This window comes from Dreissena polymorpha, chromosome 1 (assembly GCF_020536995.1).
Source record: "Dreissena polymorpha isolate Duluth1 chromosome 1, UMN_Dpol_1.0, whole genome shotgun sequence".
Taxonomy (NCBI): Eukaryota; Metazoa; Mollusca; class Bivalvia; order Myida; family Dreissenidae; genus Dreissena; species Dreissena polymorpha.
Window position 1 is genome coordinate 693562 of NC_068355.1, and position 27032 is coordinate 720593.

Consider the following 27032-nt stretch of genomic DNA (forward strand, 5'->3'; position numbering starts at 1 on the left):
ATAACAAGGAAGAAGAACCATTAGGACTTGTCTTTCGTTCTTATCCTTTTTGAACATGAAAATATGTGCATTGTTGTATCATATTTTAGGTAAAAAAAATGTGCAGCTCCATGAGATACACATGCATGCCAAATATCAAGTTGCTATCTTCAATATTGCAAAAGTATTCATAAAATGAGCGATTTTGGCCACATATATTTGACCTCTGACCTTGAAGGATGACCTTGACCTTTCACCACTCAAAATGTGCAGCTTCATAAAATACATATGCATGCCAAATATGAAGTTGCTATCTTCAATATAGCAAAAGTCATTGCAAAATGTTAAAGTTGGCTCAAACAGACCAACAGACCAACGGACCAACAGACCAACAGACAGACAGGGCAAAAACAATATGTCCCCCACTACTATAGTGGGGGACATAAAAATGTCAAATTGTTTGAAATAAATATGTTTAAAATAAAGAAAATTCTTCAAAGTATAAAAGAGATATGGAACGGACACAAAAATGGAGGCCCAAACTAATGACCTGCAAATAATACCTTGGACTTGAGCTTACAAGACTGACTTGATACTTCTGTAGTTTGTATCAATGTTCTTTATATATACACCATAACCCATTTTTCATCAGACCCATTCAAAGCATATAGGACAAATGGACGGGGCACCAATATAGATCCATAAAACTTCTGCCTTTTAACTTTGTCAATGAAACTAACATTTGAGGCAAATTTCATAAAAATCTGTCCAAGGGTACTTGACATGACAGTGTTTTGGACAGACACTCTAAGGATAGACAGACAAAGGGATTATTTAGCCCACTGCTGTGAAACCTGTTTTAAGTTTAATATGTCAAGATAAGGGCCAGTCTGTGTGTGTCAAAGAGTTGGCCTGTTTTGCAATATAAGGGCTGGTTTAGAATGGGCTGGTTCTGACTGCAACTAGCTCAGCAGAGGTCTATGGTTACCTTGAGCCAGTCAGCAAACATGCTGTACTGTGGATTTTTCTCCAGGAACACACTGAGAGACGGGTAGTCAACAGGGTCCATCGGCACATACGGCTCCAACACCTGGCAAACAGTGACACATATGAGCCTTGTTCTGGGAATACTGGGCTAAATGCATGAGCGTAGTGTCATCCAAACCTGAGGACTGCACAGGCTAATTAGGAAAGACACTCCCCTTTTTTTTCTTTAAAGGCATTTGTTCTATAAAAAATATAGTATAGGAAAGTGTTGTTTCTGATTAGCCTGTGTAGACTGCACAGGCTCATCTGTGATGAAACTTTACACACATGAATTAACCCCAATTTTCCAGATGGAGTCTCATAAAGGCTTGACTCTAGGAAGCATTGCAATATAAAAAAGGCATTGTGTAACTTTATGCCAACATCTGTTTAAGGGTTTGAAGAGATGGAATGTCTGATTTGGGCAAACATATATTTTGGTCCATTGCAAAATTGTTATCTAATAGGAGAAACAGTCTTAAGGAACCATGGTTGTTGATTGTATTTTTGTAATGATACCTTGTCAATGATGTTGATGTAGCCATTTGTTGCTATGATGTTGGAGCGTGTAACTGAGGCAACTGTTCCAGTTTTCTTAGGCATCACCTTGACAACCTGAATGAGAAAGCCTTATAACAGCCCTATGTGGGAAGTATTAACATATACCACATATAAATTCTGAATCATTTGATTGGTTTCATTTATTGTAATGCTTATGGTATTGCCCAAATAACAAGATGGTATCATGAATTTCTCTCCTGATTATGTTTCTTATGTTTTATTAATCCTATATTCATATGACAATTTGAATACGTCAAAACATGTTGTCAAGGATTCCAAAACTTGTAGAACTGTATTTTGAAGGGACTTAAATAATTATACAGACAGACAACAAACTTAGCAAGAATAATATTTGTTATTGAATAATCAAGATCATAAAACAAATTAAATTATGATAGGTTTGCACCTAATAATGGGTAACGTGTTAGCCTTATTATCCCAAGGTGTGGATTCAAACAACAGTGGGTCATTTTTGCTTCTTTTCTTATGTTTAAATATTAATTTTTACAGAAATTGAACTTTGTATTATAGTTGTTGGAATCTTTCAGAGTAAAACAATGGGCAAATATGCATCTATGTTAAAAAAGTTCCATTATATCTGTTGAAATATTACCCCATCTTCCCCGTGTGTGAGGTACAGCGAGTAACCGTCTGCCATCGTATCAATCTTGGCAATCTTTGACCTTAGAATCAACTCTTCCAAACGATGAGTGCCTTGTATGGTATGGTAGCTAAGGAAAAGACAGGGAATTTTACTTATGAACCTGGCTCTGGAAAAATGGGGGTTAAGTCTTGTGCCTGATGTGTCGTCACAGATTAGCCTATTCAGTCCACACAGCATATCAAGAACGCTTAACAGTAGGCTTTTCTTAAAGAAAATCCAGTCTTGGCAGAAAGTATTGTCTCTAATTAGCCTGTGCTAATTACACAGGCTAATCTGGGAAGGTACTTTATGAACAGGCATTTAAGGTTCTACAATTAAGTAAAGGTATAAACCGATATAAAATGTTATTCTCAATGTACATGGCATGCGACTTGAATTATGCAACTGAAATTTTAGGTAATTTACCCCGTTTATACAAAAAATGAACAATTGACCTAAATATTTTGTGTACTAATGTTTTGAACAACTGTCTTTATGCATGACACTACAAGCTCTTTAAAGTACAACATTTAAAAAACTAAGCCAAATGCCTCAATTTGGGAATACTAGGCTTTATGTATATAAGTAAGATTGCACAGGCTAATCAGGAACGACACTTATATTAATCACTTAAACTTGATTTAAGCCAAGAAGGGACTTCCTTTTCAACCAAAAATACAATAAAAGCATAGTGTCTTCCCTGTTTAGCCTGTGTGAACTGCACAGGCTTATCTGGGATGACACTTTACGCACATGAATTTTAAACCCTATATTCCTAGAGCTAGGCTCAAATACACTGGTTTATTACTCTAGGTCCACTTACTTGATCAGTGTCAGCATATTGGCCTTACTTCTCCACCAGGTAGGCTGCTTGTCATATGCATCAAGCTTTAAGCCATTCAGGAAACTCTGGAAGCCTGTGTCATTGATCACAAATAATGTGTAGTTGTCCTGTAGAAGCGCTTTCTGGTCAACAACAGGGGATTCCTGGAAAGTGGTTTTACAATTTATATTGGTTTATCATTAGTTAAAGCTAATTTATTTTAGCTAGCTTGCATCAAAAGCCTAAGGCTTATTAAACTGCTCTTGAGACCATTTCCTGGGTTGAACCAGTACTAGGTCTCTTTTGTGGGAGAACTAACAAATGTGGGGATTGAACCTATGACCTCAAAATAACTTGGCGGACACTACGCCATGGCAACCATTCTTTATCAACTATTGATTTATCATTGATAATCAAACTTTAAACAATAAATTGGTTTTCTTTAGCATTGTTTTAATAGCCAACCATAAGAACAACAAACGATTTGAATAAAGGATGATGAACAATAATAATGTGAGTCTTTATTCTAAAATTCAATGATTTGTTACATGAAATCTGAACAAATGATGTCACATATGCAGTATTTTTGTGTTGTTCTTTAGCAGGTTTTTTTACTTTTTAGTTTATAAAGATGACTAAAATTATTTTTTTTACGAAAAATATTACAAGATAATTGTACATTAATTTGTACTTTTTTAGCAAAAGTGCATGTCCTCACAGCATACATTTGTGCTGGAACTTAAAAACTGGTATATAAAATACACTTAATGGGGAATGGCTTTAAGTGGGGTTTTAATGTGTTTTCCGACTTTAAGTGGGGTTTTAATGTGTTTTCCGACTTGAAGTGTTTGTGAATATTGATCCATCCTGCAGACCAAATGCAGATCAAATGCATTGGTGGTCACAAAAAATTACCTCATTTATGACTGAATGATGTTCATGTACATGTATATGTTATGATAAAGTATCAGTAGTATACAATATATTTATTTAAAAACAAAAATGGAAACATACTCGACAGTTCATGCCACTTAACCCTTTTTCACTCAGATAACACTTGGACCATTTGAAGTCCCTTAGAAAATACAATTAAATGTGAGACTTTTCTTACTAGATCCAAGTTCTCAAGGCTTCCCTTTCAACTATAAGATACTGATGAGCAGCAAGCAGCATACAACATAAACACACTGAGAGTTACTCGCAGGCTGTTCTGGTTTTATGCTGTTTGCATTTGCGGTATTAACTGTTCTTCTGAGTGGGAAAGGTTTTATGCATTTACCATTAAAAACTTGTACAACAGTTTGGTGTCATTCATATTGCCCAACTCCACAAGCAGGTTTCCATAGCAACTGAAGCCACTTCCACTCAGACCCTTTTCAATGGGGCAGGTACAGTTGACAACAGGCCTTGAGCGGTCTACATGCTTACACAATGCCTGAAATATTAAATCCATTTCAGCTTTCTATGAGTTATTATGCTATATTCATGCTGTATTTTCACACTTAGTACACACTTTGATCATTTAACAAATATTTTATCGTTTACATAACACAGATAGATGAGCACCTGAATTGAGAAATACATTTTTCAATGATGTGATGGCTCAGTATCTCAGACTGTCCCAGTGATCGGGGGGCAAATGTCAAAGTCGATTGAAGAAGAGTTTAGTTTTGTAATCTATAAACACATGCATTTGCATTTGTAAATATTTAATAGATTGATACATGCTCCCATAAGTAGAATTAGGATTAATAGTTTATGAAGTAACTGCATGCGCATCAATGTCTTTAAACTGTAATATATCATTATCAAGATGTCTTGAAATGTTCATACAATTAGGCTAATTAGGCAATCTACATACAGAAACATGTTATATAATAATAAAACATTATCATAAGATAACACAAACATACAGAAAATCAATTACATAACCATAACTCCATATAATAACTAGAGTTTTGTCACAGACGTGACATATACCCCCACATGCTGCATTGACACAGAATATTTTGCATGCTGTCTTCAAAAAACAAGAGAAGCTAATTTGCAATTTTTATCCCCTTGCTTTTTGAAGCGTGGGGATTATGTGGTTTATAATCTCCGCCGTCTGTCCGTCCTGGCCACTATCTCCTCCTACACTATTAGCAATAGAATCTTCAAACATACACACATAGTAGCCATGAGCATATGTGCAACAGTGCACTATTTGGTATATTGATCTGACCCCAGGGTCAAACATGCGGCGTGGGGATACGCGTCGGCCGCGAATTATTATGCCATTATCATTTTATGGCCATTTTGACCTTTGAACTCTTGAATTCTTTCGCAATGACTGTGAACAAAATTAATGTACAGAGTCATTTTAAAATCTCTCAATAAATGACATAGTTATGGCCAGGACAAGCTAATTTATGGCCATTTTGGACTTTTGAACTCCAAGTGTGACCTTGACCTTGAAGATATTGACGTAATTCTTTTGCATGACACACCGTCCAATGATTGTGAACATATGTACCAAGTAATTTTCAAATCTCACAATGAATGACATAGTTATGTCTCCGACAAGATCATTTATGGTCATTTTTGACCTTTGAACTAAAAGTGTGACCTTGACCTTGGAGATATCAACGTAATTCTTTCGCATGACACACCGTCCAATGATTGCGAACAAATGTACAGAGTAATTTTAAAATCTCACAATGAATGACATAGTTATGGCCCGGACAAGATCATTTATGGCCATTTTTGACCTTTGAACTCAAAGTGTGACCTTGACGTTGCATATATCGACGTAATTCTTTTGCATAACACCCCGTCCAATGATGGTAAACAAATGTGCCACATGATTTTAAAATCTCACAAATCACAATAAACGACATAGTTATGGCCCAGACAAGATCATTTATGGCCATTTTTTACCTTTGAACTCAAAGTGTGACCTTGACCTTGGAGATATCGACGTAATTCTTTCGCATGACACACCGTCCAATGATGGTGAACAAATGAACCAAAAGATTTTAAAGTCTCATGATAAATGACAAAGTTATGGCCCAGACAAGCTCATTTATGGGCATTTTGACCTTTGAACTCCGAGTGTGACCTTGACCTTGGAGATATCGACATACTTCTTTGCATGACACACCGTCCCATGACGGTGAACAAATGTACCAAGTCATTTTTAAATCTAATGATACATGACATATTATGGTCTGGACAAACTTTCTGTATAAAACACACTAAGTGACCTCGTGACCTAGTTTTTGACCCTCCTTGAGTCATTTTTCAAACTTGACCTAGATATCATCTAGATACAAAGTCTGACCAAGTTTAGTGAAGATCGAATGAATTTTTCAGGAGGGACTGACAGACCAACCGACAAAGTGACTCCTATATAGCCCCCATAACCAATGGAAATGGGGGTATAAAAATTAACAAGAGGGCCAAGGTGGCCCTAGTTCGCTCACCTGAGAGGAGTTGGTTCATTCAATCTTACCTAACGTCAAACTTGACCTAGATATTGTCCAGACAAACATCCTGGTCAAGTTTCATCATTATTGAACCAAAACTCTGGCGTATGGAGTGTTTTTGTTTTTCTTAGATTTGACCTGGTGACCTATGTTTTGAGTTGACCCCCCTTACCAAACATCAAACTTTGCTTACAAAAATAAATATTTTGACCAAGATTCATAAAATGTGAAACAAAATTGTGACCTCTAGAGTGTTTACAATGATTTTGTATAATATTATGAAAATTTGGACAATATAGGGCAATAATTATGGCATTAATTATGTGATTTTGCTCATTATCAAACTTGACTGAGATCTTTCAGCAACTTTCATAAAGAATGCTTGAGAAGTGTAATGCTAGAGTGTTTACAAACCAAATGTGGACAAACGGACGGCGGACAAAGACCAATCCTTAAACCTCACCTGAGCAATCAGGTGAGCTAAAAAGTGTGTTTCACCGATCTGAGCCATTTTCCAACTTGTCCGAGAAATCAATAAAACCAATGTATTGACTAAGTTTCACGATGATTAGGCAAAAAATGTGACTTCTATAGTGTTCGATCACAAGGTTTCTCTCTAGTCAAATAAGGAAACCTGCCGCACCCCCCTGGCAGCCATGTTTTTTGACCGATCGGGACAATTTGCAAACTCATCTGAGATATATATAAAACCAACCTTTTCACCAAGTTTCATGATGATTGGGCAAAAAATGTGACTTTTAGAGTGTTCACAAGCTTTTTTACTATATAAATATAAGAAACCCCCCCCCCACCCCCCAGCAGCCATGTTATTCATCTGACCGGAACCATTTTTGAACTCAACTCTCGTATCAAGGAAACAAATGTTCTGACCAAATTTCATGAAAATTGGGCCAAAAATGTGACTTCTAGAGTGTTCATATGTTTTCACAATAAACATATAGAGAAAAAAGCCCCACCCACTGGCGGCCATGTTTTTACACCGATCTGACCCATTTTCAAACTCGTCTGAGATATCAATAAAACCAATGTTTTGACCAACTTTCATGATGATTGGGCAAAAATTGTGACTTCTAGTGTGTTTATAAGGTTTCTCTAAAGCCAAATAAGGAAAACTGCTCCTCCCACTGGCGGCCCTGTTTTTCAACAGACCAGAACCACTTTTGAACTCAACCAACATATCATTAAGACAAAATTTTTGACAAAGTTTCATGACGATTGGGCAAAAAATGTGACTTTTACAGTGATTACAAGGTTTTCTTTTTTGACCTAGTTTTTGACCCGGCATGACCCAGTTTTGAACTCGACTGAGATATCATTGGGAAAAAGCTTCTGACCAAGTTTCATGAAGATCGAAAAAGAAATGTGCCCTCTAGAGTGTTTACGAACAAATGTTAACGGACTGACGTCGGACAAAGACCGGTCACAAAAGCTCACCTGAGCAATCAGGTGAGCTAAAAAAACATCGAACCTCAAATAACAATTAACACATTAATGATACACACAACTACACTGTATTATTATGAAAACATTAGTATTCAAAGGGGAGTAACTACTGTTAAACTTAAATGCAATATTTAGAAGAGTTGTCTCCCATGTTACATGACCTTAATTCATGATTGTTTACAAGCCTTTTTTACTATATAAATATAAGGAAAACTGCCCCGTCCCCCTGGCAACCATGTTTTTCAACGGACCGGAACCATTTTCGAACTTAACTCACGTATCTAGGAAACAAAAGTTATGACCAAATTTCATGAAGATTGGATCAAAAATGTGACTTCTAGAGTGTTCACATGTTTTCACTATATACTTATAGAGAAAACTGCCCCGCCCCCTGGTGGCCATGTTTTTTCACCGATCTGGACCATTTTCGAACTTGTCCGAGATATCAATAAAACCAATGTTTTGGTTAAGTTTTATGATGATTGGGCAATAATTATGACTTCAAGGTTTCTCTATAGCCAATTATAAGGAAAACTGCCCCGCCCACTGGCGGCCATGTTTTTCAACGGACCGGAACCACTTTTAAACTCAACCAAATATCATTAAGACTAACATTTTGACAAAGTTACATGCAGATTGGGCATGAAATGTGACTTCTACAGTGTTTACAAGTTTTTTTCTGTTTTTTTGACCTAGTTTTTGATCCGGCACGACCCAGTTTCGAACTTGACCGAGATTTCATTGGGACAAAACTTCTGACCAAGTTTCATGAAGATTGGACAATAAATGTGGCCTCTACAGTGTTTACAAACACATGTGGATGGACGGACGGACGACGGACAAAGACCGGTCACAAAAGCTCACCTGAGCAGGTGAGCTAAAAAGCAAACAACTTATAACAGCAAAATCATAACCTAAACTCATTGGAAGATAAAACTGAACCTTGTTCTGGGAAACAGGAGTTAATACGTGTGTATAAAGAGACTTCCTTTAAAGATACATAAATACTGCCCAATAATATTATGCTATATACAAACTTGTTTGCTTGAGCTCCCCTAATAAATAACATGATAATTATTCATGAAAACTATATGATGCTTCCAACGCTGCCCAAAGCAAATCTTGTGTTAGCTCGTAAATGTTTTGATATCATTGCCAGAAATTCAAATGGAATATATTGCCTCACAAAGAAATAAAAACAAGCTTTTTGTATTTTGTTTAATCTATGTTACAAGACCACATCAAGCGTTGAAATTTTGGCTCTTGCTACAATAATCACTGATTTTTTTATGGGTTTACTTTATTTTATGAAGTATTCCTTGATTTAGAGTGTTTATGGATCTTTAAACAAAAAATTCCATTAGAACAGAAATTAGCTTCCCTAATTAGCCTTTGTGGACTCCGTCGGCATTAATCCCCATTTCTCAAGAGCACGGCTCAATTTCATCAATGCATGTTGACAACTTCATGTATATAAATGGTTATGTGAAGGTACAATTCTTTTTCAAATACTTACCCTTGGGTCACATCCACCATTTTTGATATCACACTGGTCTTTGTACTCACAGTATGTTCCGTTACCATAGAAACCTGGCTTGCAGCGGCAAATGTACTGATTTTGACTCTGAATAGGAACAAAATATAAATATGTATGAGGTCAGAATGTTTATTTCAGCAATATACTGGCAGATGGTAAATTTGGGTAAAAACAAGATGCGTTTGTGAAACACAATGTCCCCCTATATGATGTTTGACCTTGAAGGATGACCTTGACCTTGTGAAGGATGACCTTGACCTTTCACCACTCAAAATGTGCAGCTCCATGAGATACACATGCATGCCAAATATCAAGTTGCATTCTTCAATATTGCAAAAGAATTCATAAAATAAGCGATTTGGGCCACATATATTTGACCTCTGACCTTGAAGGATGACCTTGACCTTTCACCACTCAAAATGTGCAGCTGCATGAGATACACATGCATGCCAAATATCAAGTTGCTATCTTCAATATTGCAAAAGTATTCATAAAATGAGTGATTTTGGCCACATATAATGACCTCTGACCTTGAAGGATGACCTTGACCTTTCACCACTCAAAATGTGCAGCTTCATGAGATACATATGCATGCCAAATATAAAGTTGCTATCTTCAATATAGCAAAAGTTATTGCAAAATGTTAAAGTTGGCGCAAACAGACCAACAGACCAACAGACAGACAGGGCAAAAACAATATGTCCCCCACTACTATAGTGGGGGACATAAAAACTTGGTCATCAGATCGAATCTGAAAAAATGTTGCTTCAATTACAGAGTCCACATTTGTGAATGAAACTAGATGGTCAGAATGTTTATATTGACAAAATCTTAAGTTAAAATCATATGGGTCCAAAAATACGTCACCTGAGATTGATTATAAGAGAAACCATCTTACCACTCAAGAGGCCACATGTATTAGTCAATTTTTATGAAACTTGGTCAGAATCTTAATGTATCTTATCTAGCCTGTGTTTGAATCTGGGCCAAGTGGGTTAAAAACTAGATTACATGTAAAAAAACAAAATTTAGTGTCATTAAACTGGGTTTTATGGTCATCTTGTTTCTTGTAAAGGTCATACATTTTGATTAAATGACAGAACAATCGTATTCGGAAAATGTTTTTATTATTCAAAACTTTCCTAGACATTTAAAACAGAGGGGGTAATCACGTGATCGTGAAGATAGCAACATCCATACCGAGACAGTTATTTTTCGCCGTTTTATACCCTTGATTACTTCTGTTACTTTTTTAATGTTTTTTAATGACGCTCACTTTCCAGCCATGTCAGTAAAAAGGTGATTGGCGTTTATTTTGTATTTAAATTCGCTTTAAATCTCGACTTTACTCCCCCCAAATGTTCTTAGTGGAGCCCTAATTAGGTCTATCTGCTAAGAAGTTTCGCACCCAGTAAAGTCGAGATAGAGAGCGAATATTACTATGAAATAGAAGCCAGTAACTTTCTTCCTAATATAGCTGGAAAGTGAGCGGTATAAAAATAAAATAATGCAAGTAATAAAGGGTTTTAAACGACGAAAAATACCTGCCTCGGCATGGACGTCGCCATCTTGTTTGTCACATGATTACCCCCTCTGTAAAAGATAACATACAAAAGGTTAAGTGATTTTATGCACCAATAACCATCTCAATAAACTCTTTAAAGTGATATAACCTATGATATGCAAATCATGGTGAATGTAGATTTTCTTGAAAAAATGGCATCTCAAGTAGAAACTGATAACTGTTTTGAACAAGCAAATTCGTTGAATTGATATCCCCCGCCAAATAAATTATATTTACGGATGGGCTCGAATCCCATGATAAATGGTATACCGTAATTACTCTTAGTTTTCGGACACTAAGTTTTCGGACATCCTCTTTTTTAGCAAAAATAATTATTTTTCATGATTCTTAATTTTAAGACATACGGGTTTTTTCGTTCATAATTAATGTCTCTTAATTTTCGGACAGTACATTTTACTGCGCTATTCTGACTTCGGCCCTGTTTTCGCTTATCTCGTGACACTTCGATCATAGATAACTAATTTTTTACAACCGAATTAAGGTAATAAAAACCTGGCAGGTGCATGCCTGAGGGCAATCGACCATTACATTCGCATAATTGTGTAAATAAACAATGCCTTGCAACCAAACTCTTCCTTTATATCTTTGTCCATTTAACCTGTTATGTTGCTATAATGAGATGTGGCAAATTTAATTAAGGAATACCACGAAGATATGAACAAAATTCTGATTATAACTATTAGTTCCCAATTATGCAGACCCTAGAGATTTCTGGCATCTGAGTAACATAGGAGTTTGCATGATGTGCAAGATTGAATATACGATGTAGGATCTGTGGTATTGCTTGCTTCATTATCTTATTTTCTGAGCAGTTTTTATAAAAACTCTTAGATCATAATTTACTCGATGACAGAAACACTCAAAGGTGACATTATATTACAGCACAAAAAAAAAATACTAGAAGCTAGAAGTATTTCACAGCCAACAAGCAGGCACATTAAAATATTTATATTTAATAATTCTTTGAATAGCATTCAAATATTGATACATGTATAATTTAAATGTAAGAAATTTTTACTTTTTAATGTCAATCCAAGTTTCTTTTCTAAAATATTTCAGGAGACTCAATTTATTTAAAACATTTTAAAAATGGTCTCTTCTGCTTTCAAAGCATGGGTGCTCAAAAAAATTTAACTGCCACTTAAGCTTACAGGCATTAATGATTGGATTAAGTTGTTTAGGTGACTTAATTGTTAACCAGAGTTTAAAATATGTGTTTATTTAAAAAAAATATTTTGCTCAAGTAATTTGATTTTTTTAAATTAAAATATTGCTTTTATAATTTATTTTGTGATCTGAAGTTAATAGACTGTTTCCTTAACTGGCCTGTAAAGTTTTGAGCAACCAGGCCATGTGATTTAAGCTTATCCCATCCTGTGCATAGGACAAATGCTCAGTCATGCAATTTTAACAAGATTCTTTCCTTTTTGTTTTGCTGAATAACTGTCTAATCCAGGTTTTGACACTGGGTTTTCTTTGCCTTTTTATTTTCCAGCCAGAATGCCCAAATCAATGAATGGCATTATTGTAATTGTGAAAAATACCAAATTTACAAGAAATAGAAAACTTGCAATCTACCAAATTTTGTCACATTGACATTAACAAGTAATTTAATTGACTATTTTAGGTAATATAGCTTGCACAAAATTAAATTCTACATGGGCTAATTTGAAAATTTGAAGTTTTGCTGTGATTAAAACATGTTTAACTTTTTTTCTCCAGAATAAAAAGGGTCAGTGTTATGCCCTGTAAATTTAATATAAGATATTTCTGAAATATCTTAATCAAATTTACAGGGCATAAGAGTTCTGGAGAATAAATGTTCAGTTTTTTTCTTAGTTTTGAGTTTCGAAATATGTTGGAAAGTATGTGCCAAGGTCTGAAAGTTGAAAACCTTTCCTTACCTGATTAGAAGCAGGGTTGAGGTCACAGGATGCAAACTTGTGACAATGCAGGTGGTTGGAACATGTGGTCTCTTTCTGGCAATCCTTGCCATCCCCGCTCCAGCCCTTGTTGCACGTGCAGTTGGCGGTGCCTGGTCCAGTCATTGTGCATGTGGCCTGAAACATGTAAACATCAAAGCATTTTTCTGAAAATCTGTGGGTAAAGTGCCCACACTGGATAACCAAGGACAACACTTTCATCCTAGACTGCATTCTTGTTTAAAGGAGACTTCTTTTGACTAGAACTGTCCTATAACATTTAATTTTACATAATCTTTATAATAACATGCACAATGTGAAATACTACACACATTTAAGTACAAGAGGACTATGGTAAACCTTTTTGAGCACCTGATGAATATCATTTTCAATGACCAACTAGTCAACATCTGTATAGTAGTTGTATAATTATATTTTAATTACATTAACTTGGTGTGAGTTTGTTACTCAGGTACTTTTGCGCTGAAGGTTTCATTGTATGAGGACCGGCGGGCAGAGTGTTTCCAAGATTAACTTTTTCCTAACAAACATTCACCAGGCTAACAAATATTGGGAATATAATTAAAGTTTGAATACAGCTATAATTTTCAGCTATTTTGTTGTTAGAGAAAGATTTTCAAAATGTAAGATATTGTGTTGTACGGGAATGCAGGAGTGAAACCTGGCTGAATCCCCACCTGTACTGTTTGCTGACCGACAACTAAACTCACATGCTTCCATGAGGGAGATTGAACCAAGGTCGCATAGTGGAGAAGCACATAAACCAACCACTAGGCTATCAGTATAGCATTGAAAAACTTTGCATGAATTTGAAATGCTTTTTACTAGATATGACATGAATGTTCCATTTATAGAATGTTTCATACCTGTAGATGACATCCTGCCATGGTTCCCAGCTCACAGATGTTGATAGCATCACACTGGGAACCAGAACCACTGTAGCCTGGCTTGCATATACACCTGCAACACATAAAATTATCAATCAATAAATATAGCATGGAGTAACTATTTTTTATGGTGAAACTGACTGATTTCATTTCATTGGACAGTGGAGAAAGTTCAATGAAAAAATTAATCAGGGAAACAAAAATAAACAAGGTCTATCATAAATAAATGCTTACAGACAATATCTTTTCTAGTCACTGCTTGTATCTAAAATTGTGAAAGTTTGGTAAAGATCTGGAAGAAAGTGAAGTCTTCATGTTGCAAAATTTAGGGCATAATTGTTGCAACCACTCAATAACCCAATAACAATTCTCACCAAGATTTTATGTGCATACACAAACTGTGCAAGTTTGGTTATGATAAGATCTAAAAGTGAAGTCTGTAGCTCAAGAATAAACTACCGGTAATTAGCTGAGCACTGACAGATGATCATGAAGAGATTTTACTTGTATCTCATGTTAGCTTTTAAGTCCTATACTTTATCTTTGATATCTCATTCAATTTGATTTGATTTCGATACCAAATGGTCCGATTCGATTATTTTCGATTCGATTCAAATTAAACTATTTTATGCTTATTTTGCAAACTATTTCATGTTTGGTTTATCCAGTGCATGAATTAATGTGTTTGGTATTTGTTATTAACGTATTATGGTGTACATTTAAAGTGTTTAATTTTTTAAATAAAATGTAAAAACGCAACATTGTTTTATAAGTAACAAGTTTATTGAACAAAACATCCTGTTGAGTTATTCTTAAATAACATAAAATGCACACATGTATTTAAAAAAAAACACACACAAAAACATGTAAGTATATAAACAACTTCCAGTTGACTTCTTAACAGAATGCACACAGGATAGTAAACAAACCATATGTATTGAGGAAAAAAATGAGATCAAAACATCAGATGGGTAAAATTTAGTAACAGTAACTTTCTATTATCCAAATGTAGGTGATACAAATCACATCATTGTTTACTAGGCAAAATGTTCCCATACTTTTGATTTTAATTTTGACGGTGCGTCTTTCAGCGTGGTTGAAGAAGCCATTTAACCGGCTGATGTAATGACAAGCATGTTATTCATTCATTTGTTGGATGCCATATTGGCTATTGACCAATAACAAGACGTATTACAAATGACAAGACAGATTTGTAAAGTAAGGTTTAAAAAGCGGATCAATCGGGATGTGAATCGAATCAAAATTGGCCGTATTGGTATCGAAATCAAATCGACAGCGTTGAACCGGTTTTTCGATGCATTGAACTGAATCGTTACAGCTCTAGTTATTATTTCTACTGATGTTCATTTAATTCAAAACTATTTTTTATTAATGCATTTTATACAATAAAGTAGACGTCTGGTATGAACAGGATTTATACTGATGTACATATACATTTCAGCCTCAGGTCTCATCAGCAATCCCTTTAAGTAACAATAAACAATTATTCATAATGAACCAATTGCACAGGATCATTCGAAACTTTATAAGTGTAATATAAGTCAATAATTGTGAACAGTTGCCTAACGTCCACACCTGAAATCAAGATGTTCTTCAATCCAGATGCATAAAGCGTGAGCGTGGCAATTATTGCTGTAACTGTTGCCACAAACAAAGCTCTGGATCTCACAGTCGCTTCCCTGGTAACCATCCATGCAGGACACACAACGACCATTCCCAGATGGGCCCGAGTTGCATTGATTATCGCGACCGTGTATGCAGGTGCACTCTGAAATATGTAAAATAAATTGTTAATAAATGAGTATGTAATATAATGTCTAACATTTTCAATATTTACAATAACTACATTTCAGGCCAACTTCACGATGGAAGCACTTCAATGACCACAATGAACAAGAATATGATCCTTGTTCTGGGAAAACTGGGCATAATGTATTTGCTTAAAGTATCATCCCAGATTAGCCTGTGCAGTTTTCACAGGCTAATCAGGGATGACACTTTCTGCCTGGACTGTATTTCAGTTTAGAAGATACTTCCTTTCCACACAAAAATTATCTATGGTAGAAAGTGTTGTCCCTGATTAGGCTGTGCAAACTGTGATGACCTTATCTTAAATGCAGAATAATTATTTTCCTGACAAGAATCACAAAAAAAGTACACAAACTTAAACCTATACAATATATTTAATCTTGTCCTATTTTTTTCCCAGTAATTTTATATTGTCTGTCAGAAAAAAACGAAGCAAATAATAATAACATTTTGTCAAGGCAATATATATATAAACAGGGGCATAACAGCTTCCCCTCACTGTGGTGGGGGTATATATAAACTTTCGGGTTGCAGACCAAATGTCATGTGTGTAAGCAGACCTTTTATTTTTTGGGAGGGGGGTTAAGTTACAATATAACTTTTAGTTGCTGTTTATTGTCAATACTTATTGAATAATATCAAAGCTATTTAACTCTTAAATATATTATTTGTTATATATTGTGTTGTTTTATTTTTCTGTTCATTGTATAAAAGTAGTAACACATGACAACACATGACAACAGATGCCCTATGGCCACCAACCACAATAGCCTACAATGGGCTCTTGGTGCTAAGCCAAGGTGAGCTAAAGATCTTGTGTCTGAATTTTAAGTCATTTAAGTAGACACACAAAAATCACCAAGCTAGTTAATACAATCATCCAGGTCTTTTGTAAAATATTAGAGGAAACAAGAGCTGTCTCCATATGATGACATATGCCCCTGAAAAACACTTTGATAGAAGTTATGAGCATTTTTTTAAACCTAAACGCAGATTTCAAAACCTAAACGCGGACCCTCAGTTCAAGGTCAAGCTCAGAGGCGTCAAAATTTGTGTGCGTATGGAAAGGCCTTGTCCATATACACATGCATACCAAATATGAAGGTTACATCTGAAGCGACATAGAAGATATGAGCATTTTTCGAAACCTAAACGCAAAGTGTGACGGAAAGACAGATGGACAGACAGACGGACAGTGTGATCACTGTATGCCCTCCTTCAGTGGCATAAAAATAACAGTTCAGTGTTCATTTAACACTTATTTGTTAAAAAACATTTTTTGTCCCACTTCAGTAGACCTGAACATGTCATATTTTTATTTGAATACACCAATATTAGCTGTGATTAATATCCGTATCGATTTACTGAGATTTTACACTGCAGTGTGTTTGCATAATTATGTTACACTCAGTTATCATGTACCGGTATAGACAGGTATATTTAAACATAACAGAAGTTTATCAGTTAAAAATGTTCAGAGCTCCTTTAAGTTTTACTAATTAGAGGCTTAAAATTAGTACCACAAATGTGTATTTAATGGAATAATTTTACACAACATATCTACAAGTTAATAACAGTGATCAACAAGCAAATTCGTTAAATTGATATCCCCCACCAATATGCTTCTGGACATAAAAGTGTTATATTTGACACTCAAAAAAGCATTTTTTCAAGATACAAAGGACCATAACTCCGTTATTAACAGATGGTGTACAATGCCATTTGGCGTGCATCATCCTAGTAACCATATATATACTCATACCAAGTTTCAATGAAATCCGTCAAAGCAAGAAAGATGACGGACAACGTCAAAACAATATCCCTCCGCCAATGGCGGGGGATAACGATTTTATGTGAATATTAGGTACATAAACCCATTCACAAACCAGGAAGTAATTTGAAAAACCTTTTATTATGCACAACATATAAAATATTATTTATTAATAATTTGATGTGAGAAAACAACAGTTTTCAATTACACTGGGAAATGATTTAATTTGTAAATTTTACATTGTTTCGTAATTTAATATTGTTTCAAATAATTTTACATTGTTTGGTAACTTTACATTGTTACATAATTGTTATTCCCAAACTAGGCAATAAGGATAATTTGCAAATAAAGGTCATTGTTTAACAATTGAGTTGTAGTGGCTAAAACTGAAACCTAAGGCCAGTTGAAAAGATGACATCTTTAATTGTTCATTTTAATTACTATAATATATTTTCCACAATAGTTCATAAAGTCTATCTTTCATTATCTTCTGCCAAAATCCCCTGTGGCTAACATTTATGTTCAATTTCATGTTTTCAAAAAGATACATTTGAAATCTCCTGTCAATTATTGTCATTTTGACAGCTGGGATGAAAGTTACTATTTAAGGACACGTAAAGTCACATAACAGCAAAAGACAATGTAGCTGTTCAAATAAATTGTGTCATTTTCTGTTGTCCTCTTTTCCTCACAGGTAAGACATTTTATTGTATTTGTGTTTATTTGGGATAAAATAACATGTTTACTATTCTTTTAAGAACACTGTATTATGTGAATTGGGAATAAGACATCAAACTGGGAATGGACATCATTTTGGTGATTTTCTCAAACAAGACTATTCATTTCATGATCTACATATATTTTTGTAATATATTATCTATAATTTTAGCTTAATAAGAAATTTTCCATGACTTTTTTATTAACAGTGATTGAATTTTTATCATTTAAAGTGTATTTTTAAACCGTGTCCATGCGCGGCATGGACACAGTTTTATTTAATGAGGATTTTTTTTTTTAATTAATAAAAAATCCAGTTTTGAAGTAAAATCAATTTAAACAAGGGCTGTTTGTAAAACATGCATGCCCCCCATATGGGCTGTCCGTTGTACTGGCAGCCATTGTGTGAATACGACTTTTGTCACTGTGACCTTTGACCTAGTGACCTGAAAATCAATAGGGGTCATCTGCAAGTCACGATCAATGTACCTATGAAGTGTCATGATCCTAGGCAAAAGCGTTCTTGAGTTATCATCCGAAAATCATTTTACTATTTCGGGTCACCGTGACCTTGACCTTGTGACCTAAAAATCAATAGGGGTCCTCTGCGAGTCATGATCAATCTACCTATGAAGTTTCATGATCCTAGGCATATGCGTTCTTGAGTTATCATCCGAAAATCATTTTACTATTTCGGGTCACCGTGACCTTGACCTTTGACCTAGTGACCTGAAAATCAATAGGGGTCATCTGCGAGTCATGATCAATCTACTTATAAAGTTTCATGATCCTAGGCATATGCGTTTTTGAATTATCATCCGAAAATCATTTTACTATTTCGGGTCACCGTGACCTTGACCTTTGACCTAATGACCTCAAAATCTATAGGGGTCATCTGCGAGTCATGATCAATCTACCCATAAAGTTTCATGATCCTAGGCGTATGCGTTCTTGAGTTATCATCCGGAAACCATTTTACTATTTTGGGTCACCATGACCTTGACCTTTGACCTAGTGACCTCAAAATCAATAGGGGTCATCTGCGAGTTATGATCAATCTACCCATGAAGTTTCATGATCCTAGGCGTATGCGTTCTTGAGTTATCATCCGGAAACCATTTTACTATTTCGGGTCACCGTGACCTTGACCTTTGACCTAGTGACCTCAAAATCAATAGGGGTCATCTGCAAGTCATGATCAATGTACCTATGAAGTTTCATGATCCTAGGCCCAAGCGTTCTTGAGTTATCGTCTGACAACCACCTGGTGGACGGACCGACTGACCGACATGAGCAAAGCAATATACCCCCTCTTCTTCGAAGGGGAGCATAATGATGCTATTATATATGCAAGTATATGTTTTAATTATAATTTGTAAAATTAGATAAATACAACAGATAAAACTGCATATTATGCACTTTTGATAAAACACAATTTATTCCCAAATTGATGTCTTATTCCCAATTCACATAATACAGTGTTTAAGGGTTAATGGTTACTTTTGGATTTGGCAATTTTAGATTTTTGCAAAGTAATGTCTGGACATAATCTTATATATTGTGACATAGCGTGGCAAAATTGTATAGGAATAAATAATTGTATAACCAAAATGTAATGTAGATACAAGAAATATACAAAAAATTTAAATAACAATTTTATAACCAAATAAATACGATTGATAATTAAGATGAGAACAGACAAAACAAAAATAACCCGCATTTCATAACACGCAATTAGGACTCTCTCATATAATACGTAACGAACGGAAAAAATATAAAAAAACGTGATTCGCTAATGCATAAAAACAATTTGTAAGAACATTAGTCGGGGAGAATCGACATTCCGATATGACTTATAGGAGTAGATACAAATTGGATATGTCAGCTCAAACAGAAACCCGCGCGTACAGTGATATAAAGTCTGCCTGGATAATATGTCATCTGTCCAAGAACAGCAAAAGTCACATACTTTAAGGACTATAAAGAGGTGACAGGCGAAGATCAAGGGGTAACGAGCACTTAACATAAACAGTATATATAGCATGTCAAAAATGAGTATTGTACGTCACACTTCCCTTATGATTAATCTTTGCTTTTCTTTTAGTTGGTTTTGTTTTGAAATTATTATATTACTGTGAATAAAGAACTTTAACTTTAATACTCTGACTTGTGGTTGATACTACAGGACACAGTTTGAATTGGCGCATGTTACCATAGGATCTTGAACCTGGAAACCTGACCAATACAACGAAGGATACCTGGTAAGTGAATAATTTAGTTTCTTACGTTTTGTTATCAAAAATGGCAGACCAAGCAGTTCCACAATTTTTCCAAAATTTAAGTGAGCAAATAAGGGGTGTCACGACTGCTATAGGGACACAAAGCGTATCGCAAATAGTTCAATCTTTTTTTATGGGAACCCAAAAGAATTAGAAAAATTGGATCAAAAACATCGCAAAACATGGGATTCTTTCACATTTGGCAGGGGAACAATCGGAATTAGTTGCTTACCAATCTAGTAAAGAACTTGTTAGCGATTACATTCATAGGTATTTAACTGATTATCCAGATGAGACTTGGGGAACCTTAAAAGCAAAACTTAAATCTAGATTCGCTGAAATTCAGGACCCTCATTACGCTGGCGCTCTTTTAAAAACTATCAAACAACAAGAAACCGTCGGAAACGGGTGATGCTTCCCAAAGGTTTTTTTTGTCACAATATTGCACTATATATTCAGATAAAAGGAAACGTCTTGAAGGGCATAACTTTGGACAGAATAATACGATGGATGGTTTAGCAACTTAAAAATTTAAAAGGACCATAACTCTCTAAATAAATCATCTAACCAGAACCCACAAATAACATGCGCATCTCCTCAAGGTAGTTAAGCTTCCCAAAAAGCTTCATTGAATTCCAGTCAGTAGTTGGGGAGAAATAGCCCGGACAAGAATTGCACTATATGTACAGTTTATAGAAAATTTCAAAGGGCCATAACTCTGTGAAAAATCATCCGACCATAACCGGCTGATAATATGCACATCTCCTGTTGGTAGTGAAGCTTCCCATAAAGTTTCATTGAATTCCCGTACTAAGTTGCTGAGAAATAGCTCGGACAAGAATTGCACTATATGTACAATGGAAAATTTCAAAGGGCCAAAACTCTGTGAAAAATCATCCAACAAGAACCGGCTGATAATATGCACATCTCTTGGTAGTGAAGCTTCCCATAAAGTTTCATTGAATTCCAGTCATTACTTGCTGAGAAATAGCCCGGACAAGAATTGCACTATATGTACAGTTAATGGAAAATTTTAAAGGGCCATAACTCTGTGAAAAATCATCCGACCAGAACTGGCTGATCATATGCACATCTCCTTTTGGTAGTGAAGCTTCCCATAAAGTTTCATTGAATTCCGGTCATTAGTTGCTGAGAAATAGCCCGGAAAAGAATTGCACTATATGTACAGTTAATGCACAATTTCAAAGGGTCATAACTCTGTGACAAATCATCCGACCATAACCGGCTGATAATATGCACATCTGTTGGTAGCAAAGCTTCCCATAAAGTTTTATTGAATTCCCGTAATAAGTTGCTGAGAAATAGCTCGGACAAGAATTGCACTATATGTACAATGGAAAATTTCAAAGGGCCGTAATGTGTTGAATACAGTCTGTGCTGCACGAAACCACTGACTCATCAGCTGGGAGCCGCCCATCAACAAGTGTTTCATCCTTTAATCCCAGGACAGTCTCCGGGCGGTGGAACCGCAGTGCTGATCAGGCACTACGGGCCAGTGGTTAGCTGCCAGCTCTTCTCCTCCCTCTTAATAAATAGCCAACTGGATGCTCTCTCTGCTGCTTGACCTAGTCTCCCAACAGCCCTCTTTCTCTCTCCTCCCCTGATTCCTAGGGCACTTAGCATCCTCCACAGTGATTGTGCGGGAAAGCCTCTGGCGCCAATTTCGATCGGGAACAGCCATGTTTTCCAACCGCGGGAACTGCACTGGTCTAAGAGATCAGTGTATTTGGCTTTCTTCCGCTCATATGCCATGTCGCACCTTGATTCCCATGGGACGGTGAGTTCAATGGTCACCAGCTTCTTGTGTTTGGTGGACCATATCACTATGTCAGGCCTCAGTGTAGTTTGGACAATCTCGGGAAAGACCAACTTCTTCCCTAAGTCGACTTTCATCTCCCATTGGTCTGATTCATCTAAGATCGACGTGTTTCTAGGAGCTTGCTTTGTGGTTGTTTCCCCTGCCTTGACAAAGTTGATCTTTGTAGATGCTGTTTTCTTTGCTGTTCTTTTCTTCCTTCTCTCGCGCTCAAGTACATCTGCTAGCTCCCTAAGGACAGCATCATGTCTCCATCTGTAGCGGCCCTGTGTCAGCGAAGTCTGACATGATGACAGGATGTGTTCCATGGTGCCTGGCTTGTTACAAAGACTGCAACTTGGGTCTTCCACTAGACCCCATCTGTGGAGGTTGGTTGGGGATGGCAGCAGGTCGTAAACTGACCTTAACAGGAATTTGAGTCTTAGCGGCTCATACTGCCATATGTCTGCCCAAGTAAACTTCCTCTCTGTTGTTGTCCATTTGTTCCAGGCACATTGTCCACCCATTTCAACTGAACGGGCTCTTCTGCTCTCCTCTTCGCTCGCCCTGATTTCCTTCTGCACCATCTGACTCCTCTCCCTTTTATCTGCCGTACTCCATCGCTGTGGTTTTATCATACCAAGCCCTTGTCTGCCCTCCGTAGTAGTTCCGACGATGTCTTTGTGTCTCAGTATACTTTCAGCTTGGGACACCGCCTGGCTTGCCGACCACTTCCTTCCGGTTCTAGTCTCTATGCCTGCCATCCTGATCAGGTCATCAGAAGATTCTTTCAGTGTCACCACCATCCTGGCCTTGGCAACTTTGTACTCCTCAACAACTGATGATATTGGGAGTTGGAGCTGGTTGGTCCTTCCATATAGTCCGATGCTGGTGAAACTTGGTGGGACCCCTAGCCTGGTCTACAGAGGTATCTGTTGATGGTTCTTTCAAAGCCTTCCACAGTAGAAACTGCTATCTCATACAGCATTAGAGGCCACATGAGTCTTGGTAACAATCCATGTTGGTATAACCATGCCTTGAATTTCCCAGGAAGTGATGTCTGGTCTATCTGCTTCAGACCTTCTTGGAGTTGGTTCTTGGTGCGGTTTGTGCTGCTTGTGTCATTAAGGCTGGCATCGTACCATTTTCCTAGGCATTTGATAGGATTGTCTACTATGGATGGTATGTCTTCGCTCTGTACCTGGAGGGTGAACCTTTGAGTAACCTTTCCCTTCTTGATTACCAAGCTCCTCGATTTCTTTGGTTTGAACTTCATTCTTGCCCAAGTCACTGTCTCATTCAATGCTCTAAGAACCCAACGAGCTTGCACGTGTGTCGTTGTAGTTACCGTGAGGTCATCCATAAAACCTCTATTGGATGGGAGGTATATCCCGGAGGTTGTCTTTGGTCCTCTGGTTTCCCTCTTTGCAGCATTGATAATTAAGTTCATTCCCATCACGAATAACACGACTGAAATAGTGCAGCCTGTTACTATTCCTTTCTCGAGCCTTATCCACGGTGTTGACTGTTCTCCTACAGCAAACCGTAGTTGTATGTTACTGAAGTACCCATTGATAATCTGTTGTACATGGTCTGGGATGTGGTAGTGCTTCAGTGCGGTCTCAATTAGCTTGTGTGGTATGGAGCCATACGCATTGGCAAGGTCAAGCCAGACAACAGTGAGGTCTTTTTGGTTAACCTTTGCTTCCCTGATGATCTGACTGAGGGCGCTTGTATGTTCCACACATCCAGAGAACCCTGGGACGCCTCCCTTTTGCACTGAGGTATCAATGTATTGGTTTGATGTCAGATACTGCGTCATTCTCTTGGCCAGCACAGCAAAGAAGATTTTCCCCTCAACGTTCAGTAAGGAAATGGTTCTGAATTGGGTGACGGTCTTCGAATCCTTTTCCTTTGGTGTAAATATTCCTTCTGCCTGTTGCCAACAATCTGGAACTTTACCTTTCCTCCAAACCACTTTCAGAAGATTCCATAAGCGTCGAAGAAGTTTAGGGCACATCTTATACACCTTGTAAGGGATACCATTTGGTCCTGGGGCCGACCCTGCTCTTGCCTTTTGAACTACTTCTGAAACCTCTTTCAGTGTAGGTTCCTTGGTGTCTAGAGGTGTTGTGGGTTCTGGTACTGGTTCTATTCTCTGGCAGTTGCCTAACGGTACGTCTCGGATATCATCAGAGTGCGTTTCATAAGTACGTGAAAAATCATCCCACCAGATCCGGCTGATAATATGCACATCTCCTCTTGGTAGTGAAGCTTCCCATAAAGTTTCATTGAATTCCAGTCATTAGTTGCTGAGAAATCGCCTGGACAAGAATTGCACTATATGTACAGTTAATGGAAAATTTTAAAGGGCCATAAGTCTGTGAAAAATCATCGGACCATAACCGGCTGATAATATGCACATCTCCTTTTGGTAGTGAAGCTTCCCATAGTTTCATTGAATTCCGGTCATTAGTTGCTGAGAAATAGCCCGGACAAGAATTGCACTATATGTACAGTTAATGGAAAATTTCAAAAATTTCAAAGGGCCATAACTCTGTGAAAAATCATCCCACCAGAACCCGCTGATAATATGCACATCTCCTCTTGGTAGTGAAGTTTCATTTTTTATAGAAAATTTCAAAGGGTCATAACTCTGTGAAAAATCATCTGACTAGAGCCAGCTGATAATATGCACATGTCCTCTTAGTTAAGTGAAGCTTCCCATAAAGTTTCATTGAATTCCAGTCATTAGTTGCTGAGAAATAGCCCGGACAAGAATTGCACTATATGTACAGTTAATGGAAAATTTCAAAGGACCATAACTCTCTAAATAAATCATCTAACCAGAACCCACAAATAACATGCGCATCTCCTCAAGGTAGTTAAGCTTCCCAAAAAGCTTCATTGAATTCCAGTCAGTAGTTGGGGAGAAATAGCCCGGACAAGAATTGCACTATATGTACAGTTTATAGAAAATTTCAAAGGGCCATAACTCTGTGAAAAATCATCCGACCATAACCGGCTGATAATATGCACATCTTCTGTTGGTAGTGAAGCTTCCCATAAAGTTTCATTGAATTCCCGTACTAAGTTGCTGAGAAATAGCTCGGACAAGAATTGCACTATATGTACAATGGAAAATTTCAAAGGGCCATAACTCTGTGAAAAATCATCCGACCATAACCGCCTGATAATATGCACATCTCTTGGTAGTGAAGCTTCCCATAAAGTTTCATTGAATTCCAGTCATTACTTGCTGAGAAATAGCCCGGACAAGAATTGAACTATATGTACAGTTAATGGAAAATTTTAAAGGGCCATAACTCTGTGAAAAATCATCCGACCAGAACTGCCTGATAATATGCACATCTCCTCTTGGTAGTGAAGCTTCCCATAACGTTTCATTGAATTCCGGTCATTAGTTGCTGAGAAATAGCCCGGACAAAAATTGCACTATATGTACAGTTAATGGACAATTTCAAAGGGTCATAACTCTGTGACAAATCATCCGACCATAACCGGCTGATAATATGCACATCTCCTGTTGGTAGCAAAGCTTCCCATAAAGTTTTATTGAATTCCCGTAATAAGTTGCTGAGAAATAGCTCGGACAAGAATTGCACTATATGTACAATGGAAAATTTCAAAGGGCCATAAGTACGTGAAAAATCATCCCACCATAACCGGCTCATAATATGCACATCTCCTCTTGGTAGTGAAGCTTCCCATAAAGTTTCATTGAATTCCAGTCATTAGTTGCTGAGTAATCGCCCGGACAAGAATTGCACTATATGTACAGTTAATGGAAAATTTAAAAGGGCCATAAGTCTGTGAAAAATCATCGGACCATAACCGGCTGATAATATGCACATCTCTTTTTGGTAGTGAAGCTTCCCATAAAGTTTCATTGAATTCCGGTCATTAGTTGCTGAGAAATAGCCCGGACAAGAATTGCACTATATGTACAGTTAATGGAAAATTTCAAAAATTTCAAAGGGCCATAACTCTGTGAAAAATCATCCGACCAGAACCCGCTGATAATATGCACATCTCCTCTTGGTAGTGAAGTTTCATTTTTTATAGAAAATTTCAAAGGGTCATAACTCTGTGAAAAATCATCTGACTAGAACCAGCTGATAATATGCACATGTCCTCTTAGTAGTGAAGCTTCCCATAAAGTTTCATTGAATTCCGGTCATTAGTTGCTGAGAAATAGCCCGGACAAGAATTGCACTATATGTACAGTTAATGGAAAATTTCAAAGGGCCATAACTCTATGAAAAATCATCCGACCAGAACTGGCTGATAATATGCATATCTCCTCTTGGTAGTGAAGCTTCCCATAAAGTTTCATTGAATTCCGGTCATTAATTGCCGAGAAATAGCCCGGACAAAAATTGTGCACGGACGGACGAACACACCCACGGACAGACAAAGCAGCGACTATATGCTCCCCCCAAAAATTTTGGGGGAGCAAAAAAATCTGACGAAAATGTCCAATTATACGCAGAAAGACTACTATCTCTATTAAATGAAGCTTATGAAAACGTTGAAGAGAATATCGATATCATAGAAAATCAGTTAGTTGGAACTTTCATTGATGGCCTTAAACATGATTATTTACGTCTCAAATTAATGCGAAAAAACCCAACTACTTTTAAATTAGGGTTGGGGGTAAAAAGTGCTATGGAGAAGCAGAAC

At 36.8% G+C, this 27032-nt stretch overlaps 1 protein-coding gene across 1 annotated transcript in view; it reads right to left on the reverse strand.

Annotated features, from left to right (window-relative positions):
* LOC127868275 (stabilin-2-like) overlaps positions 1-27032 on the reverse strand; it is a 114933-nt gene that overhangs the window by 12653 nt on the left and 75248 nt on the right. Inside the window, exons 20-28 of the mRNA XM_052409908.1 lie at positions 15512-15704; positions 13895-13988; positions 12990-13145; positions 9480-9587; positions 4312-4467; positions 3033-3196; positions 2180-2297; positions 1525-1620; positions 968-1069 (exon numbers count right to left, since the gene is read on the reverse strand). Of these exons, the coding sequence (XP_052265868.1) occupies positions 968-1069; positions 1525-1620; positions 2180-2297; positions 3033-3196; positions 4312-4467; positions 9480-9587; positions 12990-13145; positions 13895-13988; positions 15512-15704 (1187 nt within the window). The remainder of the gene's footprint in view (positions 1-967; positions 1070-1524; positions 1621-2179; positions 2298-3032; positions 3197-4311; positions 4468-9479; positions 9588-12989; positions 13146-13894; positions 13989-15511; positions 15705-27032) is intronic.